The sequence below is a fragment of the Eumetopias jubatus genome, unplaced genomic scaffold, assembly GCF_037043125.1.
Source record: "Eumetopias jubatus isolate StellerSeaLion01/CBP00866 unplaced genomic scaffold, mEumJub1_p1.0 scaffold_7, whole genome shotgun sequence".
Classification (NCBI taxonomy): Eukaryota; Metazoa; Chordata; class Mammalia; order Carnivora; family Otariidae; genus Eumetopias; species Eumetopias jubatus.
Genome location: NW_028274813.1, coordinates 83956757 through 83974440, shown reverse-complemented (window position 1 = coordinate 83974440; position 17684 = coordinate 83956757). Strand labels below are relative to the sequence as shown.

At 50.2% G+C, this 17684-nt stretch overlaps 1 protein-coding gene across 1 annotated transcript in view; it reads left to right on the top strand.

The window, feature by feature from the left end:
* Nucleotides 1-16764, top strand: part of EHD4 (EH domain containing 4) — a 74966-nt gene extending 58202 nt beyond the window's left edge. The window contains exons 5-6 of the mRNA XM_028094440.2: nt 5500-5664; nt 12687-16764. Coding sequence (XP_027950241.1) covers nt 5500-5664; nt 12687-13223 — 702 coding nt within the window. The 3' untranslated portion in view covers nt 13224-16764. The remainder of the gene's footprint in view (nt 1-5499; nt 5665-12686) is intronic.
* The last annotated feature ends 920 nt before the right edge of the window (nt 16765-17684 follow it).

Below are 17684 nucleotides of genomic sequence, written 5' to 3'. Positions count from 1 at the left end.
ATCCTGCCAGGTTCTGCAGTGATCAAGCTCAAGAGACCATAAAAATGACACTTTAATAATTGAAAAATGGCACTCTTACCAAAGATCTCTTGAAATTTAATAATTTCCCTGCTTTTTCCATTTTTCTATATATTTTTCACAACTCTGTATTTCAAGGAACAAAACTTCAGAGTGGGTTTTTTGGTTAACCTCAAAGATTGCATCTTATTGATATCAGTAGGCATCCTTTTTTGAAGACGATTTACAATCTAAGGTGCTAATCAAGGTTCATTTCATGATTCTTTAGGCAGTTTTGGGAAAGCCCAAAAAAGCGTTTAGAAAATGTCATTTACTTTTATTCAGCTATCACTAAAATAGCCAAATTGAGGAAATTAGGCTCTTACAAACAAACCCCAAATAAGAGTACTTAATGGAATAAACGAACAAAAATAGTGAGGACTCCACCCTTTGTAAACGTTGCCCAAGAGTAGGAAAGTTTCCCACCCCTTTAGCGATCTTCACTCAACAAAAAATGAGTCAACATTTGAGGAAGGAACAGCTAAAAATGAGAAAGAAAAGGAGAGGTCAGGGATTTTCAGCATCCACCCTAGGTCTGTGGCATTCAGTTTTGTCTTCAAAGCGTGTTCTCCACCAGTCACATGCAAAGCGCAGAGCCTAGCTTTCCGGTCTGTCTGCACTGCCAATTCCTTCTGTGGAGAAGTTAGATGTTTTGTAATTCACCAAATGGGCCCAGGCTCAGGTGTGAGGATCCTTCTACAGCGGCTGACCCCACCTTCTGGGTCTCTACCTCGTTAACTGATTTTTTTTTTTTAATATATCATCATAAACCCACTTTTAAAATGTGCTGATCTCTTAATGTTAAATGCTCGGTGCAAGTTTCTAGCTGGGCCTCCAAAGACGCAGGTCTCCAACAGGTTGGGTTAACTTGCAGTTGAGATGGCATAGTGTAGAACCATGTTCCCCCAGCCTGAATCCCCCCAAACTGCTCCCCAATATCTAAATCCTATGAGGATTTCCACTCCTACTGACCATGAGCAATGGAAGCTTTCAGGACTCGCTGTCTGGGGCTGCCCTCCATGCCCAGGGTGGATACATCCAGTATCACTCTGAGTACATGCTTCTCCGCCTTGGGTATGTACGAACACTTGTCACTGGGCACAGTTAATGAGATTGTAGCAGAATATGTATGTTAGCTAGATATAAATTCATGTTCATTTAAAGGGAAGGATATCTCTTTCTGCTCATTGTGTTATTAGCCCAGAGAGAAACTGACATTGTGATGCATTTGACCTAGCCCGAATCACCAGCATTGGATGAGTTAGGGCTTTCCCAGTTTTATATGAGAGAAAGGGTGAATTGGACCAGATAAGAATATTCAAAAGCCCCCAGGGTTCAATGTCACTTGTGAATGAAGCGCTTGGGACCCAGATTCATCATACTACTATTCAAATACATAGAGCTTATTAATTTTTTCAGTAACTATTAATAATTCGGTACGAGTTTATTCATTATTTAGTAAGAACTAAACCACAAGCCTTCTCTGGCATTACTAACCCTCCGACTGTGGGTCTTTGGCCATTAGGCAATAAAAAGGAACATTTTTACTCCTCTTTCCAGTACATCCAAATCCATGCTCTCTTTTGATTCTCATCCTAGCAACCCTGTGAGGTCAGAGTTGTCATTTCCAGTTTGTGTGTGAGTAGGCGGAGGTGGGGGACTCGAGTCACCCGGTGTTGCTCAGCAAGTGGGCAGTGGGGGCAGGGCCTGACCCTGGCCTTCCAGCGCTGGGTCTCATCAGCCTCCCCCTTCCCCCATTTCTCTTCCCTCTTGTCTTTCCTGTCTCCCTTCTTCTCAATTAGTCTTCTTTCATTATAAAGAACAAAAGGTCTTGTCTTAGATTGTGTCCACCTGCTTCCCCAGGGACCATCGCCTGGTCTGGCCCTCAGTCCTGTGATTATCTGGAAAAACTTCTTTGACACAGAAGGGCAGGAATGTGCCTCCAGGCTGTCCCATCTGTTTACCAAGAGTCTTTAGAAAATTACAAGGTGCCATCCTGCCAGAAGACTGCTGTCTGTACCCACATCCTACGTGGTGTTCATAGGGGTATGTGCCATAATATATGCGTTTTTTTCATATGGGGAAAGAGACTCTAAATGGAGGTCTAAATGACCTTCCCACAGTGTCCCTGGGACTTAGGGACAATCAAAGTTCTAAATGACCTTCCCACAGTGTCCCTGGGACTTAGGGACAATCAAAACCCATCAAGTCACAGTTTTCCACACTGATTTTCTGTAGGACACAGTTCATTTTCAGTTCCAGATTTTCAACAGCTTTAGTTTTTTTTTTTAAGATTTTTATTTATTTATTTGACAGAGAGAGACAGCGAGAGAGGGAACACAAGCAGAGGGAGTGGGAGAGGGAGAAGCAGGCTTCCCGCAGAGCAGGGAGCCCGATGCAGGGCTCGATCCCAGGACCCTGGGACCATGACCTGAGCCAAAGGCAGACGCTCAATGACTGAGCCACCCAGGCACCCCTTTAGTAAGATTTTTTAATGCATCCCCACAGAGAGCAATTAACTCTGTAAGGACAGGAATGAGGCAGTTGAATGCTAGTGACAGCTCTGCCTCACCCACACAAAGTGGCTGTGTGACCTTGTGTAAGTCATGTGAATTTCCTGGAACCAGACGTGCAATTAGAAGGGACGGGGGTCCCTTCCAGATGTAATGTTCCGTGGTTCTAAGGATTATAATTTACCTTGTAACTCGATAAGCTTCTTAAAGGCAGGGCCCATACATTGTGTCTGACCCTGGGTTATTGCCAGGATGCCCATGGAAGGGCAGGAGTGGGTGGGGAGGCAGAGACAGCACAATAGGAGACTCCCACCAAACAGGCCGGTGGAACTTTCTGGAAGTGGAGGCTGAGGCTGAGAGCAGCCTGCAACATGAGCAGGGCCCCTGAGGGTCATGACTCAGATAGTGCCAGGCAGGGTGGAAGGAGGAAGGAATTGAGGCCCAGATTCCGTTAGGGCACCGGAGGCCTGGTGTCCAAGGGTAGCCCACCATCTAGCAGTCTTGGTCACCAACCAAAGAACACCGTGAGGGCTGCGATGAGGGAGCAGGTGCCAGGCCATGGTGGAGAGCTGTGGCAGGTGCACATCACCTGCAGTCAGGCCAAGAAATGCAGGCCCCTGGGCACCAGGCAGTGTTCAGAAACTGAGTGCCAATCCTAGTGCGGCTGGTGGCTGTGTGGGGAGTCAGCCTTCCCTGAGCACAGGCCTGGCAACTCAAAGGGTCCACATTAGTAGGCAGTGAGGGAGTCTTGGGAAGCCCTGCAGGGGTCCGGCAGCTGCCCCAGGCCTGGGCTCTGGGGGTGGGGGTTTAGTAAAAACCCTTGTAGATAGGAGACTAAGCAGCTTGGGAGTTCCTGCTTCAGTTGGGGCTGGCTCCAGCGCAGGGCAGGCCTGAGTATGGAAGGGAGAGGGATCCACTGGCCCAGTCCAGAAGTTTCAGGAGCACCTGGAAATGACACAAGGACAGCTAGTGGCTGCTGGTTCTCCCAATTGAGGTCGGCAGCCCCTCCAAGTCCTTCTGTGCGATACAATACCCTCCCCAGCCCCACCAAACCAAGCCAGGCATTCACTGTCCAAGGCAAGGAAATTGCTAGTCTTACCACGTATTCATCATATCCTCAGGAATGCAGTTAGTCTGACACTCTAAATAAAGCATTCCCAAATTTGGGGTTCCCCTTTCTCAAAGAATCATATAAATGATTTAAGTTGTTTTAATTTGAAAAATAGGTAAATAAGTGTACTAGTGACAGAGAGGTTTCGACACCTCCCTTTCACATCATCTGGTCTGAGCCCGTCCACGTTTACGTTACACACTTATTTTAGGTTTCAGATCTTAGCAGAATGTTCTGGGCTGTGCCCAGTGTGGGTCCATACACAGAGGCTCTCAGCTGAGGTAGAGGATGTCTCTGCTTACCCCGTTTATTCAATTTCCATTCTTCCACAAGATTATAGAGGTCTGTTTTCTTTAATAAAGGATCTTCCATAGCTGCCTAGTCATTTTCTTCTTGTCGTCGCTGTTCTGTTTTTCATCCATTCCCATTTTATTTTCTTGACTTCTAAATGACTCTATAGAATTCTGGCATACAAAGAGAACTTTTGTAACAAATATTTCTTCACGTCCTAAAGTTGGAAATCAGCAGAAGAGTGGAAATGTTGAGGAAGGGGGTGACACAGCCAAGCAGAGCCCACCGCAGCAGGGTTCACCACCTCTCCAGTGACAGTCCCTGGCCTGCTACGGCCAGCTGATCCGGGTGTCTGGAGTTTCCCCTTTGTGTACTGGGGGTCCCTGTCCCGGAGGGAGCTTCTGCCGTCTGGCCTAGTCCCACACAGCTGGTCTGGTGCAGAAAGGACCTCCATACCGCCTATAGAGATCCTGGGGTTCAAACTCTCCACGGAGAGGTTACAGGAATTTTCATCTCCCTGTTCACCGGGCACAGATTTCCATGCAGATTAGCCACTTACGTCAGATCAGCCATTTGCATCAGCCTCCAGTTTCGTTTCCTGGTGCTCCCGGGCACTGGCCCTGCTGAAACTTTCTTTAGGTCTTCTGGTTAATCACCAGAACTAAGGTCTTTCTGCCCAGGCCCCACCCACCCCCCTTGCTCCCTGCACAGACTCGGCACGGCTCAGTGCCAGAGACCTTGCCCGAGTCAGTCGCCCCACCCTATCTATCCCCAGCCACCGGCCCGCTTCCAAAGCAGGGAGCTCATGGCACTGTGCTGGCCCCTGGTCTCCCAGAACCTTCATCAGCACCACAGGAGGTTAGTGGAGGCTCATTCTAATTCTCCATCGGCTCCTGGCCCCCACAGCAGTCTGCCTTCCCTACTTTCTGAGATGTGCCACAGCCACATACACAGCCCTGCCCCAAATAGGGCCTGCAGTGTGTTACCTCCACACCACCATCTGCGCTCTCCACTCTCCTGGATGGCCACAGCCCTCCCTCACATCCAGTCTTCGGGGCTCAACTCAGGTGTCACCTCTTCCTGGCCCTTCTCCCCCACAGGCTTTATCTGTCACAGCCCACTCCCCCTCCTGGCCCTTCTTGGTGGGGTTTTCTCTGCCCACTTTCCCTCGGTGGTCTCAACCACTCCTGTGGTTCTGGCCACCACCTACCTCTGCTCCAGCTCTTAAACCCGACACCCAGGCCAGCTCTCTCTGGAGCTCGGACTCGGCCGGGGAGGGCAGAACCCTCTTTCCAGGCACCTGTAGACAGCACCACCTTGGGGTCCTTCATGTACTTCACATTCTAGACGCCCAGAAGCAGTTTTGTAATGTAGCCCCCCAGCCCCCTGATCCTCGCTCTTCTGTCCGGAGGGCCATGGCCCTGCACAGGCACCTGTTATGTGTTATGATACATTTAGGACGCCTTCCTGTTTATCTTTCTGGTGCAGTTCTAAATAGCATGTCCTTACTGACATATGCCCCTTCAGGTACATGCCTACCTTATCAGCCACCTGAAGAAGGAGATGCCGAGTGTATTCGGAAAGGAAAACAAGAAGAGAGAGCTTATCAGCAGATTGCCAGAGATCTACCTTCAGCTGCAGCGAGAATACCAGATTTCTGCCGGGGACTTCCCAGAAGTCAAGGCAATGCAGGTACTGAGAGCCCATTATAGCATCACGGGCAGGTAACGGAGAGGCAACGCCACCTTGTCTGGCTGGTTGCTGGGTACTCATGAAGGTTTCATGGTTTAGGATAGAGAACGCGGGTCACCTGGGTGACTCAGTCACTTGAGCAACTGATTTCGGCTCAGGTCATGGTCTCAGGGTCATGAGATCAAGCCCCAGGTCAGACTCCGTGCTGTGTGTGGAGCCTGCTTAAGATTCTGTCTTTCCCTCTCCCCCACCCCTCTTTAAAAAAAGGGATAGAGGGCGCCTGGGTGGCTCAGTTGGTTAAGCGTCTGCCTTCGGCTCAGGTCATGATCCTGGAGTCCCTGGATCGAGTCCCGCATCGGGCTCCCCGCTCAGTGGGGAGTCTGCTTCTCCCTCTGACCCTCCCCCCTCTCATGCTCTCTCTCTCTCTCTCTCTCTCTCTCTCTCTCTCTCATTCTCTCTCTCAAATAAATAAATAAATAAAATCTTTAAAAAAAATAAAAAATAAAAAAAGGATAGAGAAGGCAATGAATGCATCTTCCTAGTGGTGATCCATGATAATAGGTTTCTGTGAATAAAGCAGAGATTGTCTGCCTCCCCAAAACATCTAACCAAAAAGGGACACATTTCAAGAAGTAAATTTATACAATGGAATATTAGTCATCAAAAAGAATGAAGTCTTGCCATTTGCAACGATGTGGATGGAGCTAGAGTGTATTATGCTAAGTGAAATAAGTCAGAGAAAGACAAATACCATAGATTTCACTCATGTGGAATTTAAGAAACAAAACAGATGAACATAGAGAAAGGGAAGGAAAAGTTGAAATAGAGAAGGGAAGCAAACCATAAGAGACTCTTTTTTTTTTTTTTTAAGATTTTATTTATTTATTTATTTGTCAGAGAGAGCACAAGCAGCGGGAGCTGCAGGCAGAGGGAGAGGGAGGCTCCCTGCCGAGCGGGGAGCCAGATATGGGACTCGATCCCAGGACTCCAGGGTCATGAACTGAGCTGAAGGCAGTCGCTTAACCGACTAAGCCACCCAGGCGTCCCCATAAGAGACTCTTAACCCTAGGAAACAAACTGAGGGTTGTTGGAGGGGAGGGGGGGGATGGGGTAACTGGGCGATGGGCATTAAGGAGGGCACGTGATGTAATGAGCACTGGGCGTTGTATGCAACCAATGAATCACTAAATTCTACCCCTGAAACTAATAATATACTAGGTTACCTAAATTGATTTTAAATAAAAAATTACCCTTGTAACAAAAAGGAAGTAAATTTAGGTCATGTGAAAAAATCAGATGAGCAGGCCTCTTAGGCTGTGTTCATAGTTGTTCTGGCATTAAGTGACCCCTGTTTTTTGGAATCCCAGAACCTTAAGGGAAGTAGAGCTGGCAGGGACCTTTGAGGTCACCTCAGGAGGCGTCCTCAAGACCGGACCGCCAGGCACTGTAAGAGTACACACTCAAGCAGCGTTGCTGTTGCAGGCTCAGAGTCCATAGGGCTCTCCGGGCATGGCTGGACTTCATGGGTACAGCAAGTTGTGCTCACTAAAGATTTTGCCTACGGGTTGGCATTGGGCAACTTTGGACCCGATTTTAGGGTCTCCCTGAGTTGTGTCTGAGCAGCCCGATGAGCCCAAATGGTTGCTGCGTTCAGCCACCCTGGCCTGTCCAGTGTGTCTATATCTACCACCCTGCAGTGGTGTTATGTTAGTAAAGCACATAAACACTGACCATGTCTTCCCAAGCAAGGCCACCCCACCTGGCTCCTCACAGAGTCAGACTGACCACCTTTTTGTCCAGAGCAAGGACCCATCTGCCCTAGAGGCCACCGTCCTTCTGGAAAGCAGGCCACACAAACTCAGATGCCTGTAGCTAGTGAGGCAGGCCGGGCAAAGAAAAACCACCTCGCCCTCTTTGATTCTCTCTTGTCTTCCCACATTTGATGGAGATGTAGGTTCTGGGAAATGGGACTATCCCAGGAGGAAAACAGTGTGCGAGTACAGTGAGAACTGTAGGGGCCCACCATGGGGGCAGGCCTGGGAATCAGTGCCCTGCTTCACTGTGTTGAAAAGGCCGGACCTGCCCGGTGGGAACATGGGCCTGGATGGTTCCACAAGAAGCTGCAAATCTAGATTTGTATGTAAAGTCCCCTGGTTTTCAACTTGTAGCTCCAACTTTCCAAAGAGTACCACCTAGTCCAGACAGAGCATCCTGCAATTCTGGCCACACACCCTGGAGACCTCCGGGTACCATCTTCCGCCCTGAGCCACAGAGGAGGGCGGGGCTCGAGGAAGAGTGGTCGAAGATAAGCAGCTGGAAGGTGGGCCGGCGAGCTGCCTGGCTGCCTCAGGAGGGCGGTGGGAGGAGGCGAGATGGAGCAGTAGAGGCAAGGATCAACAGGCAGCAGGAGGGGAAGCTTCGGCCTTAAGGAGTTTTGTAATGTAAACTTTCTATAAAGGACACACTAACATAGGAGTGGGTCATACTTACTGTTGAGGTGGCAGGGTTCAAGGTGATAAGAGCATGGCATATATGCTGTGGTCAGATACGACTTAGCTGGCTTCAAAATAAATCCAGACCATCTTTTTCCTTCCAGAAATGAAGTAGGTAGTCCTGTACTCAGAGGATGAATTGGGGGGCGGGGGACGGTTCTGATCACAAGATGGCTAATTGGAGGGCTGCTTGGCCTCCAGAGCAGTCTTCCTTGGGCTATGCCCTGCACCCCATGACCAAACTGAGGGACAGCTGTCTCCTTGCATCCTTCAGATATTTTTTAAGGGAAATTGGTTTCTTGACCGCAATGAAAGCTAAGAATAAATACACAGTGCACACTATGGCCTAATGGGACCTCTGTGGCTCATTAGCCTCATGAGCTACCACAGTGCCCCACCCACAAGAAGATGCCACTCCCAAGACCTGAGGCACCCCTGAGCCCAGCAGGAAGCCACTATAAGCCTCCTTTACAGGACCTGCACACCTGTCCCCAGGTGACCTCCCATAACACAGGCAGCACGCAGCGACCAGAGCTTCTCACGGCCGTGTCAGCCTCGGCTCAGCCACGTCCGAGGAAGCCCAGGCCTCTCTGAGCTGGAGCAGAGGGGTGGTCCCTAGGGAAGAAGACAAGGAAGCCATGGGCCCCTGTTTTAGCATCTCAGGAGAGGCCTTAGCACTGTCAGTAGACACCTGAGTGCGCCTAGCCCTTGCAGCGAGGAGTGCCACCTGACAGGTACCCTCATTCGCCTGTGTTCATTTACTCACTCACCAAGAAATAGTAAGTGTACCATGCCAGGCACTGTTCTAGGTCCCTGAGATAAATCCGTGAATAAACAGCACACATCCCTGCCCCTATGGAGTGTACGTTCTGGATTACAGTATTAGCCGTTGTGACTGTGGCTGGCAATGAAGTTTTGGCAGCCAAGCCTGACGTTAGGACTTGTGCTCTTTGTTACAACCCCAGTGCTGTGGTGCTTCAGTGTCATTCATTTATTTATTCAGTGGCTCTCTCCCTCATGAGGCTCCGGAGGCCAGTGACCCATGTCCTGGCACCGCCATATCCCCAGGGGGGTAGCAGGTGCCCAATGAACAGTTAGATGAGCTCCTTGGCAAGTTAGTGTGTGTTTATATCGAGCAGGCTGGAAGATAGTGAAGTTCTCGGACCGTGACCTCGCCCTGACACCCACACGGCTTATAGAGAGACCAGCAGTTTTCAGAGCAAGTCCCTGGAAGCTGGAAAAGGATTCCTCCTTGGGAAGCTGGCCAGGCCCTGATCATACCACCCCAGTCCCTTCAGGGACTCCCCCAAGGAACAGGGCAGGCCTGGGGGCCCATGACCTGCTGGAGAAGCAGCCTGTGTCTGCCCTGCCCCCTTTCGGGAGGGAATCCGACTTACCACACGGAAGGGTCCAGCCTAGAGAGTGAGAACACTAGCAAGGCCCCTTGGATCGCGGACTCAGTTTCCCTCCTTGGAGAGCCCGGCCCCCTCCGCTGATGAGGGGGCAGCATTCCCACGGCAGAGGGCAGCCGAGCCGTCACCACCTGCTCAGGCCCACCGTAAACTGGAACACGGCTTCTGGTGAACATGGGCAGTGAGCGGGCAAGAGAGAGGCCAGCGAAGACTGGGCTGGGAACTGACCTTTGTGCCTTGGGAGGGAGAAGTTCCAGGATCCCGGGCTTGCTGGCTTTGATGGATATAACTGCTGACGGGTAAATCCGTAAATTCCCCCATGTGTATTCATCCCTATACAAAGATGTCCTTTGGGAGCGAACCTGGTGGAGGGCAGGGACGGCGGCGGTTTCATTTGCACCCTATACTCCCTGGTCAGGCCTTGGGATGAGAGTAGAGGGCTTGTTTCCTCTGTGCCCTCCAGGCAAGGGGTGGCTGCTACTGTTACTTCCTGTCCACCCCTGCAGACATGTGGCCATTTCCCCTTCCAGCGGATTGCCATCGGAACCACGGACCCCGCAGGTAGCTGGAAGGTTCGGGCGGACTCCGCCCTTGTTCGTCTGCTTGGCCAGACACAGAGGCTTTGTGTGTGCTCGGAGCTCAGGCTCATTCATGGGGAAGGAGGGTAGGTGTCTGTGCACCCAGGGGAATCCAGACTTGTTTACCCCAGCAGCACTCGGATTTTTGTGTAGGCTGCCTGCTGTGCTCCTCCTCCTGGGCTTCGCCTTCTCCATCCCCCTGGCTGACTGAGCGAGCGGCAGTCGGCAACGCCGAGTGCTGGTACTGGAGTGGCATGCAGGTGGCCGTGGTCTGTCGGTGAGGATAGACAACACGCAAACCGGAATGGGTTTAGCAGCCGGGCCCGCACCACCGTGCGGCTGTCAACCCAGCCCGGCCCTGCATGGTTCAAGGGCCTCAGGGTTTGCTACTGAGTAGCGTGTGGAGGTGCCTCTCTACACATCCATCAAGCTGTTCAGCTTTTAGCTCTGTCCCCCGACCTGAAGCTCAGGGCCCCCCTTCCAAATAACAGCACAGAATGTCTGCCCTGCTGGTACACTCTAGAGACCACAATTCTGACTCATGTCCAACCACACGGGATAGGGTAAACGAAGAATGGCGCAGCTGTACAGTTCGATATTATACAGCTCTTACAAATAAGGTTGTATAAAAATTATTATCAGGGAAAGATGGGATACATTTTTTTCTTAAAAATGAAAATTGTCAAACAGTATGGTCTTATTTCAGTTAAAGAGTGTGTGTGTGTGCGCGCGCGTGCGCGTGTAAAAATGGCTGGAAATATGTGCCCAAAGAAAGTTAGCAGAAGGTATTCCTGGGTGATAGAATTATAAGTGATTGAAATATTTTATTTTGTCTATCAGTTTTTTCCCAAATTTTACAATAAAGATGTGATATTTATGATTGCACAAAATTTTGCTTTTTTCCCCTAACTGCCCATCACATTACTTCTGCCCAAAACAGTCAGGTCTGAATGAAACCTCTTTTACTCAGGGGTCTCCCTACCTCATCTCCAGAAAATTGCACACCTGTATGGCCCCTCGCTGGCCTTCTAGAATTTTCCTAACAAATATTTCATATAAAGCCCATATAAAAACTTCCATATCTGGAATTCTCTGCATTTATTTGGCAAAACTGCTGTTGAAGACATTTTTCAAAGATCATAAAAGGCCCCAGGTACCTCTCATAATGCAGAAAAAGTTTGTCTCTTGCAACAAACAGGTGGTTTCTTTCCTCAGGCAGTGAGAGGGTGCCCCCCCCCCCGCCCCAGCACCCCAGCCAGGGTGTCTGAAGGGCAGTAGCTTTTCTCACCTTAGAAGTCTGATGTAATGGTCCCCTTGCTCTCCCTCTTAATTACTTAGCTTTTCCCTTTCTAATGACTTTCTTCTATTTCATGTTATCATTTTTCCACTGTAAGTTAAGTCAAACCCTTTTTAAAAGTAGACAGGAACTAAAAAAACTAGAATGTTTTCCCTCTTTTAGAACATAAGCTCCCTAAGGGCAGAGACTGTGGCTCTTTGTGGTTATATTATCCCCAGGATCCAAACAGAGCCTGGCAATAACTGTTGGATGGGTCAATGGATGAAGGATGGATGCATGGATGGATGGATGGGTGGATGGATGAGTAACCAAGGAGAACCAAGGTAGGAAGGACTGCTTCTTCAGGGCAACCACAGAGCCTATGTGGCGTCTACGGTTGGCTCCCGTCCCGGTCGGGCAACTGCTGTGTCCCGGGGCCCTCCCCGGTTCCTGCCATGTTCCTGCCACTCTGTCTGCTGATGGGCCAGTTCTCCTGGCAGGTGGAGCTGAGACCTGCCCTGCCTGGGCTAGTGATACTTAGCCCCACTGGCTGGATTCCTACTCACCCTCCCCATTCCTACTCTTTTCCCACTTAACAGTTTCAACTTTTACTTATTTGTACCTTAAACAACGTTTTTTTAACATCCCAAGACAACATCCTTAAATAATGGTTTTACCTGAAAGAACCCTGTGACACAGCTTCATGTTACAGCACAAAAGAGCATTAGTCAAGAGGCAGGAACCATGGGCTCTCATTTTGGCTCTGTCAGAACACGCCATGTGCTGTCCATCAAACAGGGGTTATTCACCCCTGCCCTTCCTTACTCCCAGCATTGTTGTAAAGATCAACAGAAGTATGTCATAAGATCACCTTAGAAGGTAAAATGTTAAATCTCTAGAGCGCACACACACACACAGACACACACACACACACACACATAAAAAGGCAAGCTTGAAGAAAGGGTGTCCAAAAGCCCTAGGGGACAGCTATCCCTCACGTGGCTGCCCGCCAAAGATTAGCTATTGTAAAAAAAAAAAAAAAAAAAAAAAAAAGTTGTCCTCTCTGCATCTTGTTTCTTTTTCCAAAAGCCGCTCCTGGATCTGGTAAATTCGGATGTGGGGACCCCACCAAAGAGAGAGAGCTCTGGAGCAGCCCAGGGATGGGATGTCTGCTTAAAGGACAATTCTGCCTGCAGCTCACCCTCTCCCTGTCTGCTTCCTAAGCGAGGGCCTGTGACCAAGTCTGTGGTTTCTCCTCTTGCAGGAACAGCTGGAGAACTATGACTTCACCAAATTCCACTCACTGAAGCCCAAGCTGATCGAGGCAGTGGACAACATGCTGAGCAGCAAGATCTCGTCCCTGATGAACCTCATCAGCCAGGAGGAGATAAGCATGCCCACTCAGCTCGTGCAGGGCGGTGCCTTCGACGGCACCACTGAGGGCCCCTTCAACCAGGGCTACGGGGAGGGTGCCAAGGAGGGTGCCGATGAGGAAGAGTGGGTCGTGGCCAAAGACAAGCCCATCTACGATGAGCTCTTCTACACCCTGTCGCCTGTCAACGGCAAGATATCAGGTGTCAACGCCAAGAAGGAGATGGTGACATCCAAGCTGCCCAACAGCGTCCTGGGCAAGATCTGGAAGCTGGCTGACTGTGACTGTGACGGCATGCTGGATGAGGAGGAGTTCGCGCTGGCCAAGCACCTCATCAAGATCAAGCTGGACGGCTACGAGCTGCCCAACAGCCTTCCCTCCCACCTCGTGCCCCCCTCCCACAGGAAGCCCTTGCCAAAGGCCGACTGAGGGGTGGGCTGCTCTCAGGGTAGGCAGTGGGCGGTAGGGATGGCGGGGAGGTGGGGAGGCCCGGGCCTGAGGCCCGTGCTGCCACTGACTCACTGACCCTGGCCACGGCACTGCCCTCTCTGTGCCTCAGTTTCCCCACCTGTGGAATGAGGAGGGCAGACACAAGTCACTAGATGAGGTTCTTTCACCTCCAAAATTCCCTGAGTTTCTATTAAAATATTGGGAGGGGGGGGTGGATAAGGAGATTGAAGGGTTGAGAAAAAAGAGAAATTGACCAAAGAGTACTGGGAAGCCCGGAGAGACATAGACATGGAGGCCAGCTGGATAGAATCCCACAACCACAGGGAGTGAGCCGGGGGCTCTTCCGGAGCCGGTGAGCCTGTGCTGCGCTGGGCCACACATCATCGTGCACCTGCTTTGGCTCCTGTCTGTCCTTTAGAGGGTACCAGGAGGGAGCAAAGTTGATCTTATTTATTTCGTTTCCTGCTGTGTTGAGAGTGGAACATAACAGAGCACAGAAGGTTTCTGTTCTCTCCAGGCCATCTACCAAAGAGAAGACTGCTTCCCCTGGGTTTGTGCCTGTGTTTGCCCCCATCCCTCCTGCAGGCTGGAGCGGGACAGGCAGCCAGGCCAGCAGAGAGCATCTGTGATACCCAGCACCCCCCTGACTAACCCACCCAGAGCTCCCCCCACCCCGGACCTTCCCAGCAAAGTTGCATTTGGTTGGGAATTTGGAACTCAGAACCTTTATTAGCCCCTGGCAAGATTTCTAGTATTCAAGTCATGTTGAAGTCTGAAGGTTGGCTTTTCTTACTGGTCTGTCCAATAATTTGTAGCAAAGTCTATTTATCATAATCAAACTACAGTAAAGGAAAGAGGTGGTTCTCTGCAGTGTCAGTGTGGTGACATGTCCCCAAGGCTCCTTGGTCAATGACAGGATTTAAATTTAAACCCATGTCTTGGTGCCTGCAGTGTGCTGGGCCTAGGGACCCAAGGGAAACACAAGGTGAGCCCGCCTCAGGTTGTCAGGTAGTAAAGGTCATTCTCTAGCTTTAGACACTATTTTTATTTTAAAAAATAGGCATTTTTATTATGTCCAGTTTTTCTTACAAGAAAAGCCTTTATACAGAAACAGGACAGAATCTTTCATATGAAGCCTTTTCTTCAAAAGGCTGTGAGGTTCATAGTGTGCATGCCCATCACAAGGCAGGATTTGGTTCCTGAGTGTTCTCTCTCTAAGTCTCCGTATAAAGCTCTCTGGTCCACTCACTCAGGTGCCCATCAGGCGGAGGCGGAAGCGGATAATGCTCACTGCCAACTTCCCTCCTCTGTGGGCTACTCACTTCATTATTATTTATGCAGTACAAAAGAGAGGCACAAAATGGTGATGGCCGCATGGCACTGAAGTGAAGGAAATCAGAACAGTCCCGCCCGAGCCTTCCAAAAACCACAGTTTTTTCTTTTTCTGATATTGCCTGTGACATCAGGGTGAGAAATGCAGACTTAACATTTTTATTTTGGGGAAGCTTTTATCCAGATGCCACCCCTCACACTCCCTAGTTTACTTTTTAAATACTATCACTTTAAGAGAAGTAAATTCATAATAGGATTTTTAATCTTAATGAGCACTTTGAAATTAATCAGAAACGTAGCAAAGGAAGGTTTATGTCAGTACTGTAATATAAGCAGATGGTTTGGTGAACCCCATGAGGACTGCCCAAGTGTGTACCCACAAGGGGGTCCTCCAAAGGGCAAAGCAGAGGGAAGAAGAGAGAATTCATGGCTCCAAAGGTTTGGCGATGCCAGGGTTAGCCGCTTTTCCACTCAGAATTATCCTGTTCTTTTAGTTATTCCCAATCATCATAAAGATATATATATACACACACACACCACATGAGTATGTATTCTTGATACTTCTCAACGGGTATATATGCAGATACGGCCCAGTTTTGTCTATGCAGAGACATATAGGAAAGCTTTTAGCAGACTGAGGTTTCTGCTTTCTACACGGAAGGAAACTTCTCGAGGCACTGTGCTCGCCACCCTCATGCCGTCAGGTGGGAGAACATCTGGTAGCTGCACCCTTTCCCTGCTGAGAAAGATTAAAAAAAAAAAAAAGGAAATCACATGCCCATTTTTCTTAACATCTTCTCTTACAACATGATGTCATTCGTTGTGAAAAGTTGATTGGAAAGAAAAGCCCTGGAAAACCTCAGGGATGGCTGCCAAGGATGAGGACCCGTATGTTCCCAGGACCCGCACGAAGTTCCTTGAGTCTGTGTCCAAAACACCCCTTATCCTGCCTCCCCGTGCAGCAGGGCTGGGGGACAGCAGAGCCCTCTAGAATTCGGTTCACACTGCCCAACCGCATTGCCTTCCCCACATCACCCCAATTTTCAAAGTACCCCCTCGGCAGGGGGTGTTTTGCAGCAGGGCAGGAGGGTGGAGGTAGGTAAACTCTAGCACTGTGAGACTTTCCATGCTCTCCACAACTCCACGGAAGAAGATCTAAGAATCTTGACTCCGTTTTCCACACAGCTCCTGGTACCACGTAACAAACCTCTGCAGCCTTGAGTTTAGGGGGGAAATCAATTTCTGCCTCCCCCTCCCAAAGTCAGCTTGCAAGTTGGAAGCCTGCCAATGAGGCCCTCCTGAACCGATCTGTAAAGAAACGTTGCACCAAGACCTCTCACAACCCTTCGGTTTCATGGCAACATGCAGGCATCCAACCTGCTCCAGCCCAGCTTTGTGCCTGGAGTCCTTCCTTACTGCACACTGGGATGGCCCACAGGTCCCCTGCGAGGGGGAGGGCCATTCATTTAGCTTTCACCTTTCCAGGGCTGGACTGGGTCCTCAGAGCACTTGTCATTATGCAGCTATAGCGTCTTTCGATTTGGAGTTGTGGTTCCTCCTGCAGGACGGTGGGCCTTTGAGGAGTTAAATTCTGTATCACGGGACTGAGTGTCCAGGCAGATCAACAAGCATGTGCGGAGAAGCCAATGCCTCCTGCCCTGCCCTCAACCCCCGCCCTGATTACCAGCCCACGGGGGAAGCCTCCGCAGAGCCGTGGCCCCACCACCCCTGATCACAGCCCTTTGCCATGCTTCCACCGGGCCTCCCGAGGAGCCGCCTGTCCACCACACTGGGAATGTCTTACACTGCAGCCCACTGCCCAGTGGGGGGCTTAGCCACCAGTCACGGCCTGACAGCCACCACTGGGACCTCCCCACTTTGCACCATTACACTCCTTCATTACGCCCAGAGCGGTACCCCAGGAAAATTGCCTTGAAGATCAGGAAAGCCGTTAACAGAGGCACTGTTTATTTCCTCCGCAGAATGTAGCAGAGAAATAACGTTCTTAGGACAGATAACCACTGAGTTTAATCAGGTAAACAGGGGCCTAATTTAAGAGTGTATCAAGTTACGTGTCCATTAGCCCATGCAGTTAATACACAGTGCTTCTATTTTTTTGTAATCTTGTTTAGAAGTGTCAAACAAACGAAGACACAATCTATTGATCAATAAACTTCTGAAAAATTTACTACCTTTCCAACATCGGTTCTGGTTTTCCAGTGACCCAGTTGTCTCAGGAGTAAAGCAGGGGGGCACCTGGGTGGCTCAGTCATTAAACGTCTGCCTTCAGCTCAGGTCATGATCTCAGGGTCCTTGCTCGGCGGGGAGCCTGCTTCTCCCTCTGCCTGCCACTCCCCCTGCTTGTGTTCCCCCTCTCGCCGCTGTCTCTCTCTGTCAAATAAATAAAATCTTAAAAAAAAAAAAAAAAGTAAAGCAGGGATCCAATGGAAATGAGGCAGAGGAGTTAGGGGGGAAGGTGTGCCCCTTCTGTACACCACCCCTGTGACCCCCAACTCTCCCTATGTCCTCTAGGCTGGGAGACCCCCAAAGTGGGGCTTCTTGAGCTGGAAAGCAGCTCCATTAGCTGGGGGCAGAGGCCAGGTCTGGGAGCAGGCCCCAGCTGAGGATGACTGGAGACCAGGACGGAACCATGGAAGGAGGCCCTTCGGATGCTGGGAAGGGCATCGCTGAGCACTCTCAAAGGAGTTGGGTGCCTGCCGCCTCATCCTTTCCAGCTCGGAGACAAGTCCCTGTGCCTGAAGGTGCAGGAGTGCTAGGGTTGGCGCCCCCTGGCCTGCTGGCATTGCTCCTGCCTCTTGTCACACAGCCCTATAGCAGACATCTGGGTTTTTCCCACTGTCACCCATCTATCCTTGTGGTGATCCAGACCCAAGATTTCCTTTGCAGAGCACTCCCTACTTCCCCACCCTCCGTCTGACCCACAAGGTTTGGGTGGGATAGACACTTCTCCGGGGTGGGTCATGATTGGCTTCAGCCAATGAGAGTATTTCATCCCCCTGGTCACAAAAATTGGTTCAGGAATGGACACGTGGCTCAGCTCAAGCCTATGAGAGCCAAGTCCCTCAGACCTCTCTTCCAACTCTTGAG